This window comes from Zonotrichia leucophrys, chromosome 2 (genome assembly GCF_028769735.1).
Source record: "Zonotrichia leucophrys gambelii isolate GWCS_2022_RI chromosome 2, RI_Zleu_2.0, whole genome shotgun sequence".
NCBI lineage: Eukaryota > Metazoa > Chordata > Aves > Passeriformes > Passerellidae > Zonotrichia > Zonotrichia leucophrys.
Genome location: NC_088171.1, coordinates 120,533,456 through 120,551,751, shown reverse-complemented (window position 1 = coordinate 120,551,751; position 18,296 = coordinate 120,533,456). Strand labels below are relative to the sequence as shown.

The 18,296-nt window shown below is 36.6% G+C and overlaps 1 protein-coding gene across 7 annotated transcripts in view; it reads left to right on the top strand.

The window, feature by feature from the left end:
* Nucleotides 1–18,296, top strand: part of EYA1 (EYA transcriptional coactivator and phosphatase 1) — a 149,636-nt gene that overhangs the window by 94,546 nt on the left and 36,794 nt on the right. For all 7 annotated transcript variants that reach the window (XM_064703547.1, XM_064703546.1, XM_064703545.1 and 4 more), the window contains 3 exons: nt 8,634–8,773; nt 9,984–10,067; nt 16,026–16,115. In XM_064703547.1, the coding sequence (XP_064559617.1) occupies nt 8,634–8,773; nt 9,984–10,067; nt 16,026–16,115 (314 nt within the window). The remainder of the gene's footprint in view (nt 1–8,633; nt 8,774–9,983; nt 10,068–16,025; nt 16,116–18,296) is intronic.

Sequence of the window (18,296 nt, the reverse complement as noted above, 5' to 3'; positions counted from 1 at the left end):
GAGATGAACACTTCTAATTAGAGTTCAGTTTAACAAGAGTCTTAATCCTGAGATGCCAAAGCCTCTCCAGTGGCAGGAAAACAGTTTAAAGTGGCTGACATACCTGTGCTGGCTCCCTGAGGAGAAATTAGGCAAGAATCTTCTGCTCCTTCACCTTCAATGCTGGTAGAAAGGAAAGAAGGAACCATCAGTGAATCCAGTGCTGTGCTTGCTATTTCTCCTTGGACAGTAAGTGGTTGTGCTTTTTTCTTGTTGAGGTTTATTGCCAGCCCTCAGCTGAGCTCATACACAGCCTGCTTGGAGGACAAAGCAAGGCTGGGCTCAAAGAAAAGAAGGATCAACATGTAGGAAGGAAATGCTGGTGGAGTGGGGACAAGTGGAAGGCATATTCAACAGAAGGAAATTCATAGTCGGGTCAAAAACACAGAACAAAAGAGAAAATTAAACAAATTTTTATTACAATTAGTAAAATTTCTGTAGGCTGTTTTGCCACATCTGCTCAAGTTAGGCTGCTGATTCTTTACCACAACTGGAATGTTTCACATGAGGGATGGTGGGGAGCAGTGCAGAGCTATCACATTTTGTAGGATGGGCTCCAGCTGCTGAATTGCAGCTGTCTATCCTTAGACATCTTCTATATTTAAAAAAAAACATGTAATCCATGTGGTTATGAACTATGCCAGGACAAGCACAGAACAGCCTTCAGACTTTACAGAGGCACCAGAATAATTTGACAGACATAGGTGGTTTCTATGAATTTGGGCCAATAAGTGAAACAGAAGAGTCTGGTAAGTAAAATGTGAAAGGGAGAAAGTAATTATGTGCTCTTGTGACATTTTTAATAGAGTTTTGCCGACTGAGAAATCTCAGATAATTTCACTTCAAATATGTTTTATTCCTTGTCCAAATATAAAATAATCCTTTTATGATTTTCCTCAGTTACTAGTTAAATGTGAAAGTTTTTGCCATGCAATCCTGAACATGCAGGAATTCCTGCAGAAAAACCTGGGATTTTCCATGCTCAGTGTTTCTTCTTTCTCTTCGCTTTCAGGATTTGAAACTTTCTTGTACCACAGTCAGGATAAAATCATTCATTTCCCAAATGTTTATAGTCCTTGTATCCATAAATCAGATATAGAAATTAATGTTACTTTCTTGTGAACAAAAGCCTGTATTTTTCTTAGTGATGTAATCAGAAAATTGCTGATTTTTTGTCTAAGCTGTAGTATCTAAGAGAAGTAATAAGAATTAAAAATATGAAATAGAAGTAGATAAATGAGCAAATATTTTTTCTCCCTTCCACTATTTAAATTCATTGAAATAGGCTGAGAGTGAAGAAAAGCAGTATTTCTTTATGTTCCATGTAGGTAAGCTGTGTAGCTCTTTGCTGCAGGATGTTGTGGATGCAAAATGTTTATGCCTGTTCAAGCCTAACTTTGACAAACTCAAATATTAAATTTACAGAGACAACAAGAAATTCTTGATGCACCAGATCACTGGAGACTGGGGATGAATTAGTGCTGTGTGGATGTCTGTCCTTTTTTATGCTTTCTTACTTAGTTTCCAGCTGTTTGCCAGTGGTGAAATTTACCCTGGAGAGATGGAGTTATGCCCCTATTCACTATGCCTACCCTGATGCTCAAAAATTCTTAGTGTAACATTCATAACATTATTTCTAGGAGTCAATATGGAAAAAAACTACCTTTTATAAAGCCATAATAATTTTCTCTTGCAATATTTCAACTCCATCATCACAAATGGTAATAAAAAGTTCTGGATTTGTGCAATATTTTTTTTTCATTCAGTCAGGAAGGCTGAATTTATCCTTCTATTTCATATGACGATATATTTATAATTTATTAAACAGTGTTTCTCACAAGAGAGACTTGCATTGTTCTTGCGATTCAATCTCTTTCATTTTTCTTGGTTTCTGTAATAAGTGTGTTTAATATATTACTGGAAGGTTTGGGGGTTTTTTCATATTATGCACATACTTCACAATGCAGATTAAAAACCTCACAGGGATTGTGCCAGCCAGCAAAACTTGGTCTCAGACATGGGCCACTATTTTGCTATTAAAGACTAAACTTCTTTTTCCTTGAGTACTATATCATCTTTAGTATTACAAAGGGGAAAGCTACTTTTACAGTTTCTTCTTATCATGTTTCATAACAATAAATTAGAGACAGAAAAGTGAAAGTGGGTAAATAGTTTATATAGACGACTTTTCTTTCCTATATGGAAAGAAATGCAGCTATATTTGCAGGACATTTCTGGTATTCTAATGTTTGTTCTTTTCCATAAATATAAATGAAGAGTAAATCTAGAGGATATATTACACAAAGAAGGAAAATCACAGAAAATTCTGTCAAAACAGAAATTAAATTGCATACAGTGGTGAATGGCAAAGTGCAGTACTGGTTTTGCTTTTCTCATAATGATTGTTCTCCTGGGATGCTTATCTTTGGCTTTGGTAGTATTAAAAGTAACAATTATTTCAAATTGTTTGAAAACTGAACTAATGAGTAAGGAAGAAATAACTAATAAGGATACAGGTACTACTGGTTCATTATTGACTGTTTCATGTTTTTTCCTCAATAAAGAATGCTGGAGGACAAAAATCTGGACCACTGTCGGTTGTGGTCATATATAGTTTATAAATACTGTTATATATGATATTTTGTCATTATTTTAAATATGCAAACCTAAATCAAAACCTCAACCAGGCTTTCAAATAAATAGTCATTTTTGCCACTATTTTTAACAGACTGTTGAGAGCTTCTGTCAAGTTTACAATAGCATGCTCTTAATTCTCAATATACAAACATTAAATTTGTTTTTCAAGTGAAGATTTTGACATTTTGTCAAAACAGCACTAGACATATACTTCTGTGATCCTGACAGCAGGCATTATTGTATTTCTTGCAATATTTACTTTGTGCTTTTACTTACTGCTAATACAGTATTATTTTTTTAGTAGACAAGTAAAAAAAGGAACATCCACAAATACACTTGATTCTGCTGCATTGTTCAATCCTGGTCCAGTTGTATGCAAGTAGAAGTTTGTATAGGTGCTCATGGAATTTGTGTTTAGTTTTATTTATGCAAAAGGAAACTTTAATTATGCAAAGTAAGAAAATCATAGTGTGAGACTGACATATTCAAATTACTTGAATCTTGTATTTTTATTCTGGTACACAGGAGTTGAAATAACACTGGCAAAATGAAGTATAAGATTTAAGGGAAAGCTATTAATCTGGGCACACTCTAAATGGAAATTTTTTTGTACATAGGTACTTGTAGAGACATTTGACTGTACTAAGTACCCTGGACCCACCTTATCCATGTGATTTACATTGTGACATGAGATATGATTACTTTGATAATGTACGTTTACTCTTTTTTGCATAACCTTTCAGTGTAGTAGGGAAAAAGTCTAATAAAATTTGCAATGCCTTTGTCAGCAGCAAAAGCTCTACCCATACACACCAGCTGGATTTACCTAAAGACACACTTGATTTTGGGCTTTCTGGCCTAGCCAATTTGCCCCAGATTTGTCACTAAACACTATTGCTGTACATTGAAATCAACATTAAGAAAATGAAGCAATTACTATGGAGGATTTTCATAACAAACAGAAATTAATTACAGAATATGATGTTGCAAATGCTCTCTCTGCAGCTCTACTGTCAGCTCATAAATAGTCAAGGTGGTTTTATTTTTGAGATGATGGAAAATTGTCCTGTGTGACAAAACCATCAACACTGCCCAGAGTGATGTATAAAGGGAAGTATAAACTGATGAACTCTCATGTCAAGTTGCAGTGTTAAAGTGCCTTGAAGCAGAGAGGAAAGTCTGATACAGTCTGGTTCATGTATTCTAGTTAGGCCAGAATGTAAACATATTTAATTCCTCACAGTTAGGTTTTTGTCAGGCTTGATGTCACTGTATGCTGCAGGGGTTGCTACCAGGTCAGAAGCAGGGGAGTACCAGTCACACCTGGAAAACAAGATATTTACAGAATCTGGGCTTAAAATGTGTTTTTTTCTGACTGACTGTAGAAGTCAATAGGGAGTCTTTTATACTTATCCAAGGTCCAGAAGGTGAAGCAGAAGTAAGCTATAACATTTAGTATCTGCCTGGAGCAAAGAACAGAGAGTTGCTATAGCAGGGAGATCTAAAATGATGTGTATGTCCATGGATGCAGAAGAATGACTGTTGCTACAGTTGCTATTAATACAAATTTTTAATATTAACTGTTGTTATTAATACAAATTTGTGAAGGCGTTGCAACACAGAGCCACAGCACTGGCAGTCTGGGCTGATGGATCCAGCAGGCTGTACCCTGCCCGCTGCAGGGGCCATCAGCAGGCACCTTGGGAGCATCAAGGACAGGCTGGGCTTGTGTAAGATTTGCCCTAAGCACTTTTCCAGATCCCAGATATTTTTGTCTCAGGGGATTTCCAGACCTGCTATTGTTTGTGTGTTTAGGGTGTGCCTGCATTAGCATTTTAATTTTGCGTAGGGTCTTTTTGGTGTGAAGCTTTGGCTCAGTAGTGCAGTCCTAGGGCACCAAAGTGGAGTCCTTCCAGTCAAAGCTAACCTGGAAAGTGTCCTCCAGAACAGCTCCTAATTGCTCCAGCCCCTTCTGAGGGTGCCCAGGAGCTCAGATCAGAATGCACGTGCACTGGAACAACCTCTCAGAAACAGCCAGCAGAGCCTGATGTCGTTGCCACCACTTAACTGATCCCACAGATCCAACTTGCTAATGTGGTGCAGCTGTAGCATCCCTGAATGCTTCACTTCCAGGGATGTCTTCAGGCCCCTCTTGAACCCATATAACATTCTGGGAGCCTGGCATGGGTTGTTTTTGTTTTTTTTTTTTGGCAAAATGTGTACAAATCTTATAGCTTTTATCTGAACTCCTTGTATTTAACCAGGTTGCTGCCAACTCCCTTTGGTGATCTTGCTTTTGTGTTGGGCAGGCAATGGATCTGATCCTCACCCTCTTCTCTGCTCATGATTATGTGCAGGGCAGGGTTTTCTCCTGCACTTATTTGGGTTTGTCATGCTAAAGGACAGGGTAAAATTGAATTCGGTGCTTTTGAAAAATCATCATTTCACTTGACTAGTATTAAAGTGTCTGGTACAATGAAGTCAGCTGAAGTTGAACAAATTAACCTTCTGTTAGCAATAATTGTAGAGTAATGAGTGTAGTGATAACATGATTTGTTATCATGTAAATTGACTTCAGCACGTCTTTTGATGCCCCTGGCAGTTAAATCTTTTCACTTAACATAATTAACAATTCACTTAACAATTTTAAAAGCAAGCTAGGCTAAGGCAGTTTGGCAGGAATTGCAGCAGAAGGATAAAAAGCTGTTTAGGAAGTCATGTCCAGAGAGGAGTTAGTAAGAGCTCACTGCTAAAACAGAGGGATGGCTGCAGCAGCATTCCTCAGTGTCTGCCTTGGGCCTAGCACCAGACCACATTTTCATTAATCACTATGTGGCGGAACAGAATGTGTTTGCCTATTAAATATGTAGATGACACCATGCTGAGAGGGCTATGAGGCCTTTGGAGACGGGATGAGAACTCAAAAAATGGAGATGTGATCTGAATAGGAGCAGGTGTGAGGTATACATTTAGGCAAGAATGATGAACTGCACAAATGTGGGACAGGGAATGTTGGCAGCTTCTTCCAGGCTCTACCTTTCCCTGCAGAGCCCTCTCAGTACTGCAGATATTAGTGGCACACAGAGTACCCTCAGCCAGTGTTGTTTTTCTTTCTCCAGAATTTGTCAGGGCTGGGCATGTTGAGGCTCAGGGCTCAGGTGGACACTGAATTCTTTAACTGGGTTTCCTTATGAGGCCCTGAGAGTGACCATTGGACACTGAGCTGGTGACACAGCCATGTACACAGAGGCTTCCCTTCATGTACATGGAAAAAGTTTCTTGCACACAATGTCATGTTTTCCCCCACTGGTTAATGCCATCTCTCACACTGTTTGTAACACACAGATCTCCTGAGCCGACTCAGAAGCTGCAGGTATCAGCAATGTTGCATGTTCAGTCATGTGGAAGATTTGGCCAAGTCTTTGAGAAACAACCAGTTCAATGTCACTTCTTCCTCAGAGGATGATCTAGAAATGACCAATCTAATATTTATGGAAATGTTGTAGAAAATGATTTTTTTTTCTGGCCAAGGGGTGTCCAGGGGAGGGTAGCCTGCAGAACATTCAGGAAGTCAAGCTTTGCCTGACTTTGCTAGGCTCTGATTCTCATCCTCTACAGTCTCACCAAACTGGACAAAATAATGCAAAGCAAAGAAGATTGACAGGGAAAGGTAATTAAACAACAAAGGGGATCTGTGAACAGTCTTCAAATGCATGCAGATACAATGAAGGGAATAATTTTCCCCCACTTTCACAGATTCAACTTCTACTGCTGTAATTAATGCTCAAGTTGTATGTTCTGATGATGCAGCTGTCCAAGCAGCAGAGATTTCCTGGGGAGATCCATTAGAGCAGGACAGACAAATGTTTTTGGGAATGATGGAAGTACAGTGGTCCCAAGAAGGGGTCCTGAGGCAGGGTTGGGAGTTTTTCTGTCAGGTGACAGTCTGGTGCATCCAGACTGGGATGAGGAAATGGAAATGAGCCTCCACCCAAACTTGCAGCCCTGTGTTTAAAGTTTTGAATGAAGTATTCATAAGTGAAAGTGTTGCAAAGATGGAGAGCTGGATGCCTCTTACAGACAGATTTTCTTCCCTGCCCCCACCATGCCCTGCTCTGTGTCCTCACTCGTTTAGGTTTCCTTGTTTGTTTATTTGTCATGGAGTTTTGTTTATACTCTTTCCATCTCACCTGTTCCCTACTTGTTTTAGTATTACTCCAGCAAGTTTAATTCTTGATACTTTCAGGCATAGCATGTCTGTAAGAAAAGTTTCTAAAACTGGGAACTACAGCCAAACTCCTGAAAACAGTGTCAAATACCAAAAGCAGCTGAAATTTAAATTAGTCAATAGAAAATGAAATTTTTCATTACATCTAAGTTTTGAAGTACATATTTAGAACATCATATCACCAGTATACCTGTTGAAGAAATTCTGGTATGTTTATTTTATGGGGTTTTAGTATAGGTCAAATGTTTTCAGAGGATTCTCTGCTTAACTTTGAGTTACATCTTTGTTTGATGTAGTCTGAAATATTTAGGTAAATATACAAGGTGAAGTATGTGAGCTATGCTGATTATCAATAAGTGTAGATTTGAAGGCTGAGCATGAGAATTTCAAGACCTTTTCCTTTCATTCAGCACAAGTAACTGTTATTATTTGGAGTAATTGTGCATATGTGGTGTTACACAGATGTCCAGAGTCTCCTCCTTAATTTAACCTTTGACCTCAACAGGATGTTTTCCTAGGAGAGAGAATCCCTTGTGTGAGAAGTATACCTGTCTGTTCAAGCTGGAATGTTGTGGTCTAGGCAGATTCAAATTTAAAATTTTGCATCTACTGAGCTCTAAAGAGTAGTTAATATTAACTGAGCACTAAAATTGAGAAACATAAAAGTTGCAGCTGCCTTCATAAAGTAGTGTTTTTAGGAAAAACAAAAAGAAATCATGGTGACCATCAAAATAAAAGTATTTCTGAAATTCAGACTATGAAAGAAAGTTTTCAAAAGATATTTAAAAATGTGTTGTTGCATTTCTAAGGACTATGGTACTGCTAATTAAATTAATGGGAAGGAAAACTGATGCTCAGTGTATACTTTGTTAATGTACAAGCATTCACTATGATATGGATGTTAAGAGTAGCAAAATATCTTCAAATTTGCATGTTTTCAGAAAAACTCTGCTGTTCTTATCTACATGAATCATCGCTCTTTTTACAGCTGTTCAGTAACAGTAAATATTCTTATAAATAAATGTGGCATAATAATTAGCATGCAATACTGTTTGTAAAGATTTGCATCCTGTTTTGAAGGTACTCATTGGAAATGTTCAGTGTTGATTAGGCCTTTAAAAATACTTGAAATCTCATCTTCAGTTGATGCATATTTAACACATTCATTTAAATTACTGTAGGAAAATAAATATTCTGGTTTATGCTATATCTTGGAATAATCCTACTCTTCTGGCTCAAATGTAGCAATCTAAGAGTGTCCAACTAGGCAATTTGGAAAATGTTTCAATTTATATTTGTCTGGGCTTTTTTCACATCTGGTTGGATTTTTCTTACCTGTCACCATGACAGTTATTTTAAAGCATTTAAGGTATTTAAGTTTGAAAAGTTAGAGTTAGATTAATGTTGTTTTATGAAAAACTGGCATCCCTTAAAATTGTTTGCTTACTCTTGTAATAATTGAAGGAATGAAGCAATGAAGTTTTTATCTCCTGAGTCTTTTATAGGCATTTACTGAAATAGTTTGTCACTCTTTTTACATATAAATTGAGCTAGATTGAATTCATTTATGAATCGATATGACCTCTTACTGTTTTATATTTCATTATTTTAGTTAGGACTGGGTTTGGTAAGAGCAAATTATTCTAGTTAGGACAGGGTTTGAGCAAGTAAGCTGAACATTTTGAACACTGAACTGAAGGGTAAAAGTGTTCTTTCTTTACTGTGACAGAATACAGCACAATCCACAGTCCATCCACCCCCATTAAAGATTCAGACTCAGACAGATTGCGTCGGAGCTCAGATGGGAAATCACGTGGACGTGGCAGAAGAAACAATAATCCTTCACCACCACCTGACTCTGACCTGGAGGTACTATATATGAAATGTCTTTGGCCTGTTACAGAACTTTGTTTTTATCATTATTTACACAAAGTGTTATTTATGCATCAAAAATAAAGTGGCATTGAAACTCCCTTTCTTCTAACAGTATTTCCATAGATAATAGGATTTTTCTTCTAAAGAACCTTCTTCAAGAAGAGCTTCTACTTCCTTGGAAAAATACTGGGTGTTTCTTTCTCCTTTTGATTAACAAAGCAAACAAACAAACAAACCAAAACAAACCAAATGGGGAAAAAAAGAAAGAAAAAAAAAAAGGAGCAATCTTTTCCCAAGGCAAAGAAAGGTTTTCAATTGGACAGGAGACACTTCTAGCACAATAGTGTGGTTTGTTCTCCCATGCCCTGTTCACATTCCTCCCCGTGGCCCATGGTTTATGTTGAGAACACATCTCCAATGACACACCACAGCTATGAGTGTCCACACTGCATTACTTTTCCTTTCCAGAAGATTACCCCATTTGTCATCATGGGAAATACAATCTCACCAGGATTTAAAATGTTTGTATTTGAACACTTTATTTTTCATTAAGTTATCATTTTGTGTGTGGTCAGAGAACAAATTTAAAACATGTATTTTCCATTGTCTCTAAGCAAAAGAATTATTTACTGATGTCATAAGTTTTATGCATACATCATCCAAGCTCATAGTTTTTCTTCTTCAGATGCCTAAAATGCATGAAATTAACATAAGTTAATTTTATAAAGAAATAAAGTGCTTAGCAGCAATCTGCTTTGTTTTGGTTTTAGAGGTAATATTCAAGGGCACTCACATGAATTTTTGTAAGACTTTTGTTTTGTAAGACTTGCAGAAATACAGAATTGTAACCCCAAGGATTTAGTTTTCAGATGCTTCTCTTTGTTTATTTGTTTCTATCTCACATCAAGCTTCAAAAATTACATTGTACAGTCTCATTTTCTGTGTATATTTGACTATACTATAATTCTATTCTAATAGAAGGATATAATAACAATTGTAGTAAAAAGCTAACAGATTGTATTACCCTACCCTCGAAAAAAAATCTTGTTAGTTTTGAAAATAAATGACAGGAAAGTGATGGTTTTAATATGCAACCATATCAGTACAATTTTCCCATTTTTGTGCTTACTGATTCAAATTTTAATTTTCCATTTCAAGTATTAGCTTCACAAAGGAACACATTGATTTGATTCTCTTTTTACAGAGAGTATTCATTTGGGATTTGGATGAGACAATCATCATTTTCCATTCCTTGCTTACAGGGTCCTATGCTAACAGATATGGAAGGGTAAGTGTCAAGAAACTGATGGAAATGTTCAGTAATATTTGCTGGTTTATGGTTGATACACAAGGAATACCAGAACATTAGTTGATTTTTAGAGGCAAACTGGTACTGGCCTTACAAGACAAAAAAATACCAAGCTGTTTCAAATGTCCATGCTTTGCAGTTGGTCAGCTCTTGTGTTCAGTACATATTTAAATAATGTTGGGTTACTTGATACTTGGGATACTCAAACTTAATACTTTGACCACTTGAGGTTTGGTTTGTAGGTACAGGTTGTCTGAAATCTTTTGACATCATCAAAATCTGCAAAGATCTGCATCCCCTCAGAGAGTTCCAGGAATGATTGCTATGATGGATTGGCTGTGCTCTGTATTGAGAGGGAAAGAGGAAGAATGCTTTTGGACATGGCCAGATTAATCTAAAATTTTTTACCTTTGATTTTTTTTTTAATCTAAATTTCAAAAGTCTGCTTATGAGTCAAATCTTTATATTATGCACAGTCTATAAATCATAACTGAACTGATGAATATGTCTACAGACAGCAGATTTCCGTGTAATTCTCAGAAGAGAAACATGATTTTAGGTGAATAAGAACAGTTTATGGAAGGAATGTCCTTATGAGATCAGAGTTCTTTTTGTCAGGATTGTATTTGAAAGCTAACAGCTTGTGCTAAAATCTGTTATAGCTTTTTATGTTCACCTCCTGTGAGTTAAAACTGCAATGTGATTTTTTGTTAACCTCAAGAATTTCTATGTGTAAAGAACAGCTACATAGCTTTGTCTGGCTTTGTGTAATGCCTGTGTCTTCTTGTAAAGCTTCTATTTAGCACTAAAAGATTTTACCCTGCACCCAGATGAGTGAAGGGCAAAGCTACCTCCAGTTCAGTCTGTGCCTGGGTCAGGTTCTGAGTTTCTCTCAATAGCTTTTTGCACTATACAAACCTAAAGCAATACTACTTTACAACCTTTCTTGCTTGTTCAAGTAAGGTTTGCTTGCAGAAGTGTTTACTGTAAGAGCAATGTACCTGTTTAAAGAATATATTTAGATTTTTTTCATTATACGTCAGAAAAGCAAGTTAATTCAGCAGCCTTGGTTTCCTAGGTGTTGTTAGTTTATATTTAGTTAATTCAGCAACCTTGGTTTCCTAGGTGTTTTTAGTTTATATTTAGGTAGTAAAAAGAAACTAGAACTTAAATGTTTCAACAATTATTGTGTGGATAGGTATGGAAAAAAGCACTTACAGAAGAGTATTAAATATTTACCAAAAGTTGTTTTCCATTTTTCAAACTAAAACTAGCTTTTGTGTGGTATCCCAAAATCTATGACAATTTAGTTCAGAATGAGGAGAACAAGTCCCAGTGCTCACAAAAAAGCTAAGTGACAACAGAATCTCACCACTGGCTTTTGGCCAGCAGAGTAGCGCTGGAAAAGCCTAATTAATTAGTCACTGTCATAGAAGTACTAATGTGAGCATATTTTTTCCATTTGTTACTAGTTCCCTGTAGTGGATTCATTAATTAGAACCTGAACATAAACACTTTATTGCTGGATGGTTGAAGTTGAGGAAAGTGGCTGGGATTCAGTTGCAAAGAGATATAAATATGTGTGCTTCAAGGAGGAGGCTGACTCCTGGGTGCAGCTCCATCACTGTTGGCACTGTTTACTTAAGATGCAGCTTTTGCCCAGCTGGCTCTGGTTTCATGGCATCTGGCACAATATTCCTGCACTGCTAAATGACAGCCAACTGTTGATGGTGAGAGGAATGATGGTATTGCTGCTTAATCTTTGGATAAATACAAAATCTTTTTGGTGAGGGGTAGCAACATGCCTGTCCTGGCTCCCAGATGATGCCATGAAACTGCCATTCTGGTTTTGTTTTCTTGAGGTTTCATTCAAATCAGAGTTTCTCTTGGGCTATTGACAGCTTCAGACAACAGTTAGTAATTTCCAGGGATGTTAGAGAGACAGTGTCAAATGTTCAAGGCAAACATGCTAAAACATGAGAATTTTAGGGTTTATTTGTGTCAGCAGAAGGCGCATGTTTTTAAAAGAGGGTTTGCCTCTGGTTAATGGCCTTTAAAATCAGAAATCTGGACCATTAGTTAATCTGACAAAAATGAAAGTTGAGGGGAATTATTGTTCTTTTCACCTGTATTCTTGTTTATGAGCAACCCAACATCATGTTCTCTTATAAATCTGTGCTATGGTGAGGGCTAGAAATGCCCTTTTAAAAAATTAAATCTAGGGTGATCACATAATCATTAAAATACAAAAGCTGGATCTTCAAACAAACAAAAATGTCCTAATTAAATAATAGGGGATTTGGCAACTTGGCATTCAGCTCTTTTCATAATGCCTGAGTGAGTTTCATGGTGAATGACTATGAATGATGTTTGGCCTTGCTGCTGAAGGGATTGATTTTCTTTGCTTAATTCTCTCCCTCATTCTTCCTAACTTCTTCCTTGTACCACTTTTTTCTGTATCTCCTTACTTTTGCATCTGTTTTTATCACCTGCTCTCCTTTAGCTGCTATTGTGCTCTATTTTCCTCTTGCTTTTTTCCTTCAGTTTTGTTGTAACATAATAACACCTTTATTTTTCAGTTTACACATTCATGGCAAAAATTATTCCATAAAACATTAATTTTTATTTAAGGATAATTTGAATTTAGTGAATTTAATGGAAATGTATGAAACTCAAAGAACATGCCCTTTCAGAAGATTAGACAAAAAAACCCAAAACATTTTCATTTGCTTTTGAATTTTTTTAACTATGTACAGAGAGAGATGTATTGATCAAATATAAAGTTACCAGTTAGTTTAATTGACATTAGGGCTGATTAAGTTTTGGCATTTGGAAAAAGTTGGAGCCCTTTAAGATCTTGGAGCAGGTGAAAATATATCTCAGCATTGGCACGGAATACTGTGGTCTTTACATACATTTCCATCCCCAGTAAAAGCAGTTATATGCAGAGGTTTTAAAGGAATTTTCCTTTAAATTATAAGCTATTTTATTATGGTTTAATATACTTTAGAGATAGAGGAAAACAAACCCTGGTTTCACTTAACCCTTCATTTGTGACCTGTAGGCTTAAGTGGAAAATAAGCCTGGTACCCAAAGTGAACTTTCCTGTTTTTCAGCTTCTTGTTTCTCCACAAAACAAAGAAATCAAGTAGGTAGAATTTAGAAATGACATACAGGCAATGTTTTGGCTCCAATGCCAGTATTCAAAACAAAAGGCCTACTTAAGCAGTTTGACATTGGTATTTCTTTTCTTTAGTCAAACTGTACCTCCCTCAGAGATTTGTACCTGATTTTGACCATACCTGAAAAGACACTGACTGAACCTGCAAATCCCAGGCAACAAGAAGAGATTGTTAGCTTTCCTACTCATTGTGAGACACCTCACAATAATTAGTTAGCAATTAGTGGCTTAAAAGTGCAAAAAAAGGTTGGGTATGGGATTATTTTTTTAAAACCTTGTTCTAGCCTCATCTTTTTTCTAAAGTTTACTGCCCCCGCTGTAATGTCTGATGGCAGAGTTTGATATACTACGATGCTTTAAACCAAGGTTCTTGTGCTTTTCATTAGAGCAGTTGCAAGTTTGTGATTACACAGATATTTAAAATGTTAATGCAGATAAGGTTTTTGCTTCTGTTAAATATGTAGCTACCAAGAGCCAGAGTTTAACATAGTTTTTGTGTTAAGTAGAACTTCCTATATAAAAATATTGTATTTAAACTAGGAGTTAAGCTTTCTTTGAAAAGCAATCCATTTAGTTTGAATTTATTTAATCTGACTCTTTCAGTAGGTGCCAATGAGTTTCTTACATTTTTTCTGCCTAATTAGATTGACCTAATAAATGACATTATTTTAGTATTACTTTGGAGAAAACCATTCTGTTTTATTTCTGCCATGTAAAAATACCTTGGAGTAAAATGGGTAGAAATCTTTTTACAGACAAAATCCTCTTTTTACAGACTCAGAAATGTGATAAAAATGTTCAATAATAATAAAAGCAAGGCATGTACACTGAAATGTAAAATATATAATTGCAACCATTAGTCTGGCTGCAAAATTAGTCAAATGAGTTCATAACAGTATCATGCTCTGTTCCCCATTTATTCTGCTTTTCAAAATGGTGTTACTGTTTAGGGATGGAAGTCAGAAGGGAATTATTTCTACCTTGTTGCATTAGCTGTTGATACTCAAGATGTAGCTAGTGATCTTCATTTGCATCTTAGAGCTTTAGCCCATCTAATTCCTTTAATAACTACAGCAGAGGCTCCTGAGAGGTGTCTTCTGTTACTGCTCAGGCACCACAAAAATCTTTGTCTGTTTAAAAACAAACAAGCCTGATGAGCTGTGTAGGATGATGAGCTGCTAACTGGGCACAAAGATAAGCAGAAATGTGAAGGGAGAAGAAGCCAGCTAGAGAGAAAATACCACCTGCTTTCCACCTCACATGCCTACAAAAGTAAAGCAGAGGAAAGCATAGGTCTACAAATAGAGCAATATTAAAACAGAGAGACAGAATACTTTTGTTCATATTTCAAAGTGTTTCCATTTGAACTAAGAAGCCAAGTATTCCTTTTTTTTTTTTTGGCTATGCCAGTTTAAATAAAAGACTTATTTTTAAGGGCAAAGTTCATCAAAATAGCATGATGCAATTTTTTTCCCCAGTTATAAGGGTTTTTTTTTTATTTTAAAAAACTTGCTCTTAATGGATGTGAGTTCAAGAATAGATGTTTTGTCTGCTCAGTGTTGCTCTGCTTTGAAATTTCAAAAATTCTTTCTCTGGATAGCAGTTCTTGGGTTTTGGCATTTCCAGAAGGCAAACAGGCTCCCAATCACCATTCTTTTCCAGCTCTTCACTAGTGACACATTTTGCCTTTTTAACCAGTAGTTATAGAAAAATGTTTGAAAGTTCAGAGATCATGTTGAAGCATCTATTAATTTGATTTAGAGGTGGAAAAAGAAACTAAGGACTGCATCTCTTGCTTTTTAACTGTGACTTGTCATCAAGTTTAGAATATTAGCTAATTTTAAGTAAAATATGGGTTGTCACTTCTTCAGTTCAATTTAAAATATAATTCCTAACAAACTAACATTATTAATAGAGGCTGTTATGGGATAATATAACATGTTCTTTCAAACTCATGCTCCTGTGCTCTTGGATAGACTTGGCATTATAAATGAGAAACTTTATATCAAACGTATGTATTAGGCTCTCTTTTCTATTTTTCAGATTGAAAATATATAAAACACCAAAAAAATCAAAACAAGACAAACATCTGTAATGCATTTGGTAACCACAATGCTGAACATGCTTTTTGAGTTTATTAGCTCAGTAAGGAGTAAGTTGTTACGGTAATTTCTGCAGAGAAGTTAAAGTGTGTTATGTATTAATAACAAACAATAGTTTTGTTCACTCTGCATGGGTGGGCCAAACTGGAAACATAATTAAAGCTTTTTTGACAATCAAGGAGTGGTTTTAAATAGAATTACCATTTGCAAATAAAACATCAATAGTTCTTTGCTTTAAAGTCACTAGGTATTCCCAGGGCTGAATCCTGTCATTTGTGACCAGTTTATTTTGAGTAACAATAGTATTATCAAACCCCTGCTTGATCATAAAACTTGTGAGCAGTTGTAGAATCTGGAGAAGTTTTAGCTGAAATGGATTTGCACAGAGATCAAAGAGCCAGTGGCAGGGATGCATGAGGGGCACCACAGAAGACCCACTGCAAAATCAAGGAGTCAGTTGAGTTTAAGGCATATTTTTGAGTGTTACTGGGAAGTGCTGTAGTACAGGGTAAGAGTTACTGAACTGAAACTCACAAAGCAGATGTTGCATTTGATACAAGTATTATGTTATGAAAAGCTGTTCCTCCAGTTTGTATTTGGGTATTTGTGTTAGGCACAGTATTGATGGTGTACTTGCTTAATTTCTTCTTTAAGGATCCTCCCACTTCTGTGTCCCTTGGACTCCGAATGGAAGAGATGATTTTCAATTTGGCGGACACACATCTATTCTTTAACGATTTAGAAGTAAGTGTTCATTCTTTTAAAACACACAGAGATTATCTTTATTATATTATTATATTTAATATTTGTCTGGTTTTATGTGTTGTTAGATGCTTTGACAATTATTTGCAGAGTTTCAATACCCAAATGCTTAGAAAACAGCTATATCATTTAGTCATTAGGATATATAATAATATCTACAGTAAATGTCTGAACTGGCCTTCAAAGGTTACTGCAGTTTAAATGGTAGACTTTTGTCCTCACAGATTTTAGCACTTATGATGACAGTAGACAAGTTTCAGAAGTGGATACACCAAAGGAGCCTATAACCATACAGAATTCAAAAGTCTGCACAGGCCATTAAATATTAAACTCCAGCTTCTATAAACAGTTGATGGCTGGGTGCAGATTTCTTGCTTACATCCCCCGGTGGGCAAGTGTTACCTTAGCCCCAAGGGACATGATAAATGTTGCATGGGCTGTCTGTGGGCTGCTCCTGGGGCTGCTGTGCCGGCAGCAGGCGCGGGGTGTTCTGTGCCAGGGTCCCTCTGCCTGCAGCAAGGAGCTGTGGGTGCCTTGCCAAGGGATTTTTTAGCTTACACAGACTATGGTTTGGCAATGCTTGGGAGATCCTTCCAAAGCTCTCCAAACTGCTGAAAGAGACTGTCACTCTAATGCCTGGCTGTTTCATCTTAAAAGGGAAAAAAGCAATTTCTGATCACATTTTAATAACAGAAAAACATGAAAACAGTCAGACTTCTTTCCCATCATAGTGAAGACAGCTGTTTATTTAAAATCCAGCTGTTAAGCAAGCTTGTGGTGGGACTGCCAACACACATTAATCATCAAGTTGTTGTTTTGCTAGATTTTAGAATAGTGTGTTATTCCAGACAGCAAAAGAATCTAAAAGATTCAAATGCAACTTTTGCTGATCAAAGTTAATTGGCAGCAATTGGCCTTTAAATATTTCCTGATGTTTCCCTTTTCAAAATCAAGCAAAATACACCTTATTCAATAGATGAGCCAAAATAATTTGAAAAATGCCAGTGTGTGATAGACCTCAAATGTGGTTTGTCCAACATCTGTCCTGTATTTTGATTTCTTTTCATCTAAAAAGAAACCACTCACAGATGATTTGGCATCTTAGAATGTAATGAAATTATTGAACATGCTTTTTTTTTTTCCATTCCTTAGAGTATTTATTTTTTATACTTACAGTAAAATAGCTAGTTTCTTGAAATTTTAAAGTAGCATTTTCTTCCATTAAGGTGGTATTTAAAGATATTATTGTTTTGGATATAAGAAGCATCAATGAGTTGCATGTATAAGACTTATTTTTCAGATATATCTAAAAATATAACAATGCTAGTTATTTTTCAACTCTGTTTCTGATTATATTTCATTTTAACCAGAGCAGAATGAAAAAGTACTACTCTTTTTGTATTTAAGTATATTTAACAAAGTTCAGTGTGTTTTCATTTGCTATGCAGAGCCAGATATCTAGCAACTTCATACAGGATTGTCAGCCTCACTGACTTAATGGAAGTTAATCAACCACATCTTAGAGGTGGCAGATTATCTTCTGCTAATGGACACGTTGCAGCCTTAACAATGGAGCACAGTAGTTCATTCACTCAAGAACTTTTAAGCTGTGTATGAGATAGCTGTTGGTTCATGGAGGCAGAGGAGCTCATGCTAAGCCTGAATCTTTGCATTTCCACCATAACCCCAGTTTATGTTGTATGTCCAAACTGAAGTGCAATAGTTGGTGTCTATACCCTGGCCTGCCTTCCTCACACATAGAGGCGCCCAGGAATGAGCAGCTGTGTGCTTGTCCTTGTACACCAGCCCTAATCCTTATGGCTGGGGAGCAGGAGCTCCAGTCTGAGGGACCATGCCTTGTCCTAGGGGTGAAGAGCACATTCAGTGTGCATGGACAAGCCTTCAGAGCACACAGTGGAAGGGTGTAAGGGAGCCTGTACTTTGCGGGAAGCTGCGTGTAAGGACTAGGCCTCATCACAGAGTGGGGTTTTCAGTTCACCAGCGGTGAGACAGTTTTTTGAACATGTCACAGAAATGTGGTGTTCTTGAAGGAGCATGTCCTCCTGGAGCCATAGTTTGTCATTGTTGAGAGCATCATCATTGAAAAAGCCCTTGCCATTTTCCCAAGGGCTGTGACCTCAGGGCAGATTCCTCACATCCATC